General features: G+C 43.9%; 1 protein-coding gene across 1 annotated transcript in view; it reads right to left on the bottom strand.

Moving 5' to 3' along the window:
• Window positions 1-7,133, bottom strand: part of LOC134022304 (disintegrin and metalloproteinase domain-containing protein 12-like) — a 58,766-nt gene extending 51,633 nt beyond the window's left edge. Inside the window, exon 1 of the mRNA XM_062463732.1 lies at window positions 6,705-7,133. Coding sequence (XP_062319716.1) covers window positions 6,705-6,798 — 94 coding nt within the window. The 5' untranslated portion in view covers window positions 6,799-7,133. The remainder of the gene's footprint in view (window positions 1-6,704) is intronic.
• Between the last annotated feature and the right edge of the window lie 1,611 nt (window positions 7,134-8,744).

The following is an 8,744-nucleotide window of genomic DNA, read 5'->3' as shown; positions in this document are numbered from 1 at the left end:
TCTCTTTTCCATTCAGCTCATGAAGTACTCAGCCTATACAATATCTCTAGACTGCTTTGCATCAGCTCTAACTTTGCCACTGTTGAAGATGAACACTCTCTTTGTTACGCCCATGCACACACACACACACACACACACACACACACACACACACACACACAAGGTTTCTCTTTGTATACTCCTCAAACTCCCCTCCATCCTCTCCCTCTACCACTCTCTCAAGCTCTCACTCTCTCTGTCTTCCTATCTCTCTCTGTTCTTCTCTAATCTCTTTTGTTCAATAATGCCATGTATTCATAACGGTCTCCTCTACTAAAGTAATCTTCTTTTCACCACGGATTGAAACAGAAAAGTACATTCTGAATGCCATTTAACGTAACTTAGACAGTGAGGCATGCCTCATTTCAATACTGTACTGTATTTCAACTGCCGGGGGATATACAGCAAGCTGTGTCCCAGGCTTGCTGTGGGAAACCTGTGGGGTGCTTTTCCGTCCTATCAGCATCCTTGCTGCTGCCACGGCTCCCACACACCACTGGGGCTGTCTGGGCTCTCTGAGGTCCACACAAAGCATGATGCGATAACAGGCCCAGGGGGTTCCTGTGTGGCCGAGGAGGAAGTGATGGGAACACGAGGGGGGGGGGGGGCGGGGGGAAGGGGGAAGGGGGGAAGGGGGAAGGGGGGGGGTGTTGACTGAGAGGAGTGAAGGTGAAGAGCAGCGGGGGGGAGGAGTGGAGAGAAAACCTCCTGCTCACCACAGTGGGAGACTGAGAGAACCTGCCATCCACCAGCGGAGATAGCGAGATGGGCTCCTTCTCTGATGTTCTTATAGAGCTCCAGCTGGATCCTAGACCGGGCTGGATATGCCACCAGGCAAACACAGACCAGTTTAAGGGATTGTCCACGTCACTGTGGAAAGGCTTGTGTGCCGCGCATGTTTGTTTGTGATTCTGTGTGTGCGCGTGTCAGACTAAGACTTTGAGCCCACAGGAAGTGTCTTCCGTGAATGATGTTTGCTCGCCACCTTGCTCCGTTCAGCTCTCAAGAAGTCTTTGTTTCTCTGTCACGCTGTCTCTCTTTAGACAGACAACAGCGACTATCTTAAAGGATGACGAGGAGTGCCGACAACACGCAGCAACTGCTTTGGTTCCATGTTCAAAAAGAAGAGTGTGGCGTACTTCGTGTCTGGCCTGACCCCCCCGTTCAGCGTAATAACCCTAACAAGGGCACAATATGAGACCTTCAGTTTTTAAGGGATATATGAGCGCACGCCTACAGTAGTTTGTTGAATTTAGTGGTGCATTAAACCCACATCGGAGTCATCCCAGCAGCCACAGGCTGCGGCTGGACGACCGTAAAAACAGGGAGAGAAAAAGAAAGTGCATTTAACGAAAGGCAGGCAGACATTTTTCAATAAAAAGCTTTTAGCACCACAACTGTTCTCACTTTCACGACATGTGCTCTCTCTTACAGAAAAGAAAGTCGTATTTTTTCGTTGCATTGTGTCGCTACAGAGAGAGGCTGCCTGTGTGCGCGCCAGTGTTATACAGTGTGCGTGTGTTTCGATGGTGGAGGAGGTTGCAAATTGAACAAGTGCGCATGAATATTCCATCTATCATCTTTTCCCTCACAGACACTTGGGAATCAGGAATAAAAAGAAAAAAAGGCTTTCATGATTAATTGCATGTGCTTGATCTTCCTTGGGAACGTTTTAAATTTTAAATAAGACCGGTTCATTCCCTTATGTCTTTTGGGGAGAATGATGGTCGACCGACCACAGCCCTCTTGACTATATTAAAAACCCACGTCTGTGTGGCATATTTTAACTGCGCTCTCTTACATGGGTCTTGAAATAAAAAAGGGATAAATCAGGGGTGTTTCATTATTTGGGCTGCCCCAAGTTTCAGATAACAACGGAATACATTCCCTTGTATTTAAACCTGATATATGCAAGCTCAGCAGTGCTCCCGTTCAAGCGTGTCTCTTGAGGAAGAAGGGAAACAGTCATAGGGAGATATAGGGAAGTGGGGGGATGGCAAATGAAGGAGAGAAGACAAATGAAGGACGACAGGCAAGAGTGTAAACGGATCGAGAAAGAGAGCAGGGGAGATTTTGGGCTACTGGTCAGGTTGACTTTCAATACACCCAGAGGGTGTTAAAGAAGCCTTTCCAGGAGTGTCTCTCTGCGCTTTAAAAACCTAACGACTAGTACACCTCAACAATCATCTCACATCTTGCACTCCCAGAGAGGATTCACATTTAAAGTTAAGGATGAGGTTAAGCTCACTCATCTCTTATGTCAGTGGAGGCTCAGGAACCTAAGCTCTCATTGCACCCAATAACGTGGGAGAAACATCAGCGGCCTTCACACCGTGGCTCACAGCCATTTCTTTAACAATAGCAGAGAGATCGTGTGAAAAGTCTCGCGTTCAGATTCTTTGCATTTGGTCTAACATGCGCAACAGCATCGCTCGAGGATACTGTAACCTTCTGTACCATTATCCCTACAACATCATTGGATCTTTGATTGCGAAACCACTCAAAGAACTGAAAGACATGTATTGAATTGAACCAATAGCAAAGGCAGAGGACATCCACCATGCTGTAGTTTTCTTTTTACAGATTTCTATATTGTGATAAAGTACAGTTCCTAATAACAAGCTTTAGCCTTTCATGTTCACAGCATGTATAGTAAAGAGATTGTGGCTCTAGCTTCATTTCAAAACACATGGATCCTTTGAACGTGGCAGTTACGGTTTCAGGGCTAATGCTTTGACATCAACTGAAGCACTTTAACATTCCCCTTGTTAAAACAGTGCAGTATATCCATTTTCCACTACCCTAAACAGCTTACTGATTATGCTGTTTATTAGTGTACATGGTTTTTGACACTAAACCTAGCTGAGGATTCATTAAAGCACAGTTCACAAAGCTACATTCAATGGCAAAAACATAACTGAAACAGTTACCCTAAATTGTAGGGTCTGGAATCCTGATAATCAGAATTTCTAAAATCCCCCCCTAAAAGTTCTAAAATAATAATCTAGCAACACCAGAGTCTGGGGAGAAAAACTACAAACATCAGGAATTCATCTTTTGATTTAGGGGGTGGAGTGGAGTTGGGATTGGGATTAACATATACAAACAGAGCTCGCCCTCCGCGCCCCTCTCCCTCCGGCCCTTCTTGACCTGTATGTAATGGAAGGTTTGTTTTGCTGTGCTAAGTGGGACCAGTTGTCCTCCCAGAGAGGATTCGTCATGCTGTCCAAAGCCCCTCATGAGGTAATCATTCTCAGCAGTTACAGGAGAGGGGAAGGGCCCCCACTGGGTCAGAGAGAGAGAGGGAGAGGAGAGATGGATAGGTGGAGAGGGAAGGAAGTAGAGAGGGAGGGAGAGATACCTCTTGGAAGAACTAAGACTGCTAAAACACCCTTCCTTCCTCTATTCATCCAATCCATCCAACCACCCATCCCCCTTGCCATCCTCTCACTAGCTCCTCTTGCCAAGTGATAACACACTCCAAGCATTTGGCAATTAGTGCTGGGGCTAACTGGAAAAGTGGCAGTGAAAGCCCTGGTGGACCCCCACCCTATCTCAAACCGTCAAACTCATATGTAGGAGGCTTGAGTAAACACACGGCCAGCATACAATGGTGAAAACATGGTAACACGGGACCCCCGAAGCCTTAAGACTGAAGCCCTTCTGTAGAAGGACGCCTCTCAAGTGTTGAAAGAGTACAGCGTGCGTGTGCAGAGCGTACGGTATGTTTGTGAGCGTGTACAGTGAGTCAGTGTGCGCGCCGAGTACAGCGCTCCTCCCTCCCCATGGGGCGGGGGTTAGTAAGGTCTCCGTCCAACACCCACTTCTGTCTCTCAGGAGCTCCACTGGAAGCCTTGTCTAAGAAGGCCACTTGTCCACCCAGGTCTCCAGGACCCTAAACCCTCCAGCAGGGGAGCACTCCAGCAGGGGAAGGCCTGGGATTAAGGCTAAAGTAGCAAATGTCACCTAACAATCAAGCTGCGACTGCAAAGGATCGAGCTCCAACACACAAGCATGTTTGCTGACACACACACAAACCATACGCACCTTAAAAGATCTCAAAAGCCTCAGGCAAAGCTGCCTCAACCTCAGATCCGGCTTTTCAATTAATATTTCATGTGGTTTTTTATCAGTTCTTTAGATTCTAGTCCTTACTCAAGCCCATGTTTAACAAAATTGACTAGAATGTGGCAACATTAAGTAGATATAATCGACGTGCTAAGTAGACCACAGCTGATCATCAATCTAAACGCGTCAACAAAAAAATGAATCATCCCAAGTCAAACATTTCTTTGACAGGTTTATACGTTTTCCTCCTGGGATGTGTGTGTGTGTTTGTTTATCTGTTTATCTCCCGGAAGCATCGCAGACTGTGTCTGGTAAGCAGCAGGTTTTTAAATCACCCTGATAGCTTTAATGGCCAGTGACGGCGAACAGACAGACATTGCTCACTGAGCTTCTCATTCCCCGGTGGTCGAAGCTTTATAGTATATCAAGGTAAAGTTGATACCAACTTGTCCCCATAATGTCAAATGCAGCCAATGAGCAGGTCTTTAAAGACAAACCAGGAAGACGTTATTTCCTAAATGGTTTTTCCAGAGGGAGGCAAGATGGCTCGTTTCAAACAGGATGGCCACCATTCATCAGCATTCCACGGCATACTGAGAGGTGTATGTGAGTTACATCCAGAAAACAGCCATGAGAGGTACACTCCTCATGGACTGTGTGTGTGCGTGTGTGGAGGCATGCTGGGGTTTATAATAGCAGCTTTGCTTTCTCCTCCTTAATTTGTGGATACAACCAACCAAAACTCTAATCTGTTTCATGAATGCAGCTGACCAAGAGAGCATTCGTAACCGGTAATTTCCTCAAATTCAATCAAGTTAATTTCTCTCTCACTGTAATTGTTTATTGAACCCTGCTGAATAAATCACAATGCACAAAATGTTCACAATCGTGTTTAAAGCTTTGTAATGGAAATAAACAAGATATAAAGTCTATTTATCTTTGCTCTGAAATGAAAAGGACATGGTAGATAGATCATTTACATTTCTATATATACCATTATACAGATATATACATGTATAAACACACACACACACACATATATATATATATATATATATATATATATATATATATATAGAGAGAGAGAGAGAGGGGGGGGGGAGTGAGAGACAGACAGACAGAAAGACACACAGACAATTGACTCAGTGTTGAGTCAATAACGATTTGACTCTACAGTAGAGCCTTCAAACCACCGACTGATTTCTTGTGAAATGATGAAAAATCGACTTTTGCCAAGACACCGTTCGCTGGAAACCCTGACACTCAACCTTTCTTCAAAAACCTTTCTTAAGCCCTACACACATGACACCACAGGGTGGAGACAACCACAGATGGTCTCTATCTCTCAGCCCCTAGTCATTTCTGGATGTGGAGGGAAGTCGTTGAATAACTGAGTGTAGCTTGCTGTTGGTCTCCTGCTGACTTCAAAGCCCTGTTTTGACCTATTTCAAAAAATATATATAAATACATATATTTTGCTCAAGGTAAGGTTTAATAATGGGAGTTACCTTTTGGGTGCTTTGGAAGAAACCTCCTCCCTGCATATTTTTTTAACAAACTTCCTATTTGAGAATCTCTTAAGTAAACCGTAAGTAAGCCCTACTCTTTTCCCTTTTCATCTTGGTGGGTGATGCTGAGACTGAAATGACCACGGTGAGATGGGATTACTTTGAAGGCATGCTGTACATTGTTCAAAACATACCCGGAATTCCACATCTAAGATTTTTCCATTAACAACTCAGCACAGAGGCAGATGAAACACAATGTCCCGAAATGCCCTGGCCCATGTTTTATGAAACCCTCTGCTAATACCAGCAGCCTTATATCATCATGCTGTTCCTGGGTTCCTGTTGCTGGGTCAGCGTGTGACCACCCTGCTGTGTGGGGTGAGGGTGGACTGACACTGTTCTAGACCTACACCCTAGCTGTGGCTAACCGCTGATGACAGACTGAGTATTCACAGATGCCAGAGGCTCTTAGAAGATCCCTGGCCTGATCAAAGGATATGTCTCCTTCACTCTCACGCCAGAGGTGGGAGTCCGGCCTGAATGTCTGTCATCCCCTCAGTGTAGCATATTTGATCTCTCTGCATTTCTCTCTCTCTCACGCCTTCACTTTCTCCAGGATCATTTGATGTGTCAATGTAAACAACAGAAAAGCTCATAATAACCCTAACCCTAATTCACACACACTCCTAATTAAGTCTAGTTCATTGTCTGAAGAAACTTATTCTTATTTTTAGAGCCAACTACAATGAGGGATATCTAAAGCATGAAGACAGTGTGTCCATTCACTGTTGCCTGTCAGACGTTCCTGTTAGTGTATTATCTCTGAGCAGGAAACAAAAGCCACAGGATACAGAATAGCTCTCTCAGACGCAAGCCCTTCATCTCACTATGCCTAAAGTAGCATGTAGGAGAAAAATAAAGGTCCACACACAGCAGTGAAAAATGTATCAAGAGAAATACCTTATTGTTTTTTAAATGGTCTATTAAATGTCACACTCTTATTCAACACTTGGTAGACTGTACCTTGCTTACAGTTCAACACCAACCTGTCGTGAGTACTCTATTCAAAAGATATTTCAGTCAACTTACCGGCATTGAATATAGAGTCTGTGTGGTCAACTGCTGTTGTCTGGGACAACATAAATAAAGCTATAAGAAAGTTATTCCAAATCCAATGTCTCATTTTGCGCACTTAAGATAAGGAAAATAGTCCAGAGAAGTATATCACAACACCAGCATAATAATATGAGGTCCACAACTCTTCACTGTTAAACACAAAAAGGGTGCTACTTGCACAGTTTGATAAAGTCCAAAACACGCAAACGCCGCTGACTCCGAATAGATCAAGGCGCCTCAGCTATTTAAAACTTTTCATCCGTGCATGTTCGAGTCTCTGCCTGTCTTGCCCAAAGATTTGGAAACGATCTGTCCAAACCATTGATAATTTAGTTAGAGTATGATGTAATAGAGAACGACGGAGAAGGGAGCTGGATGATAGGCTACTACAGAACTGGTCTCTTCGGGAGACAGTTCCACCGCCTCAGCATCTCTTGTGCACCCGAGCAGTAACCAACAATCGCCATGTGCGCTTTTGTCTCTGTTGGGTCCTAGCGCCAGGCTATCTGCAGAAAGACGTACAATAGAAATAATTTTCAATCCTAAAGAGCAATACGAATGACAAAACAAAAACTACACAGACATACATTTCAAAATGTGTTAACATTGTTCTTAACCGACAAAGCTTTCAGGTCACATTCTTCTTCTAGAAAAACCACCTGCTTTATGAGCTTGATGCGTTCTAGGCTACACGAGGCCAAATAAGTAATTTAGGCCAATTATTAGGTTCTGTCTGTGTAACCGAGGACATAAGCTATTACAAATCCTATTGACTCAGGTCAGACACCTTTTGGGGATTTAAGTAGAACACCTGCAGAAGAAATGTAAAGTAAAACTTGTTTAAATGTTGGGAAGTAGAAATTAGGTATTTGTATAGACTGCTTGTGTGACCCTACTATACAACAAAATACCTCTAATGAACCCCTGAAGACTCACCATAAAATGTTGACTGGTTTGTTTTTCTTCTCAGATTTCTGGCAGGCCTTTTTTCTAAGTCGAACAATTTCCCTGTTTTATTCTCTCTTAAGTTAAACTGTGTCTTATTTTCTGCTGTTTTCAGTGATCTACAGTTCTTATAATTGGGACTGCCTGTTCTGAAAGACAGCCAGTGGGTCAATCTGGGTCTGCAGTAGTCTATAACACACTCAGAATCCTTTATAGCAGTGATGTTTCTGAAGCCATGGTCCTGCCAGACTGTCACACACCTATGGACCCAGAAGCGTGTAGCCACTGAGGCTTGGTGGAATAAGATACATCTCAGACTGCAGGACAGACTCCTGATGTAATACAGATTCACTGGGATACCTGAGATTGACAGACAGCTTTCTCTTAGCCCGTTAAGGAGTACAGTAGCGTCACACATATGTGATTCTGAACATTCCAACCGACTATTTTCCGATAGACAAAAACTATATGACAAACGCTATACTATGGCTTCAAAATTTACAATTAGGAGGCTAACAAGTAACACTAGCAGGTAGTAGCATTGCTACGAGTATTATGCTAGGTTGCTAGGTAACGGAAGCTAACTAAAACTAGCTAGCTTCCGTTTTGGAAAAATAACTCACTCCTTAAAAGGCTTTAGTGAATATATATACCCTGTCTGTCAGTGCTCAGCCATTGCAACAGGGTTACATGGCTTCAGAAAACTCTTCCCATTGGGTAGAACCCTGTCAAGGCAAGGTTACTAGTATGCGAGGATTTTATGTTCAAGTATGTGGGCACCCCATGTGAATGAATTCATTGTTTTTGCCTGCGCCTTCCAGCGCTGCAAAGATGCAAGGCTATTGTTTGTATTCACTCCATTGGTTTACTTCAAAATGGCTATACTCTTACCCCTTTATTTTTTAGGGATATTTTATAACTCAAATTGTGTGTCCTTCACCCATTCCTCTGATTCTGTCCCATTATCTCAGTGTAAATGCCATGGACCATAAGTCCCAGGCTTTCCCCTGAAGCTTCTGCTCTGATTACGATGTCATCTCAGGGTTGGTTGTCAAGGACCTCTGTGAC

Source organism: Osmerus eperlanus, chromosome 6 (genome assembly GCF_963692335.1).
Source record: "Osmerus eperlanus chromosome 6, fOsmEpe2.1, whole genome shotgun sequence".
In the NCBI taxonomy this organism is placed as follows: domain Eukaryota; kingdom Metazoa; phylum Chordata; class Actinopteri; order Osmeriformes; family Osmeridae; genus Osmerus; species Osmerus eperlanus.
The sequence above is the reverse complement of the archived record's forward strand: the minus strand, read 5'-3'. Positions and strand labels throughout refer to the sequence as shown.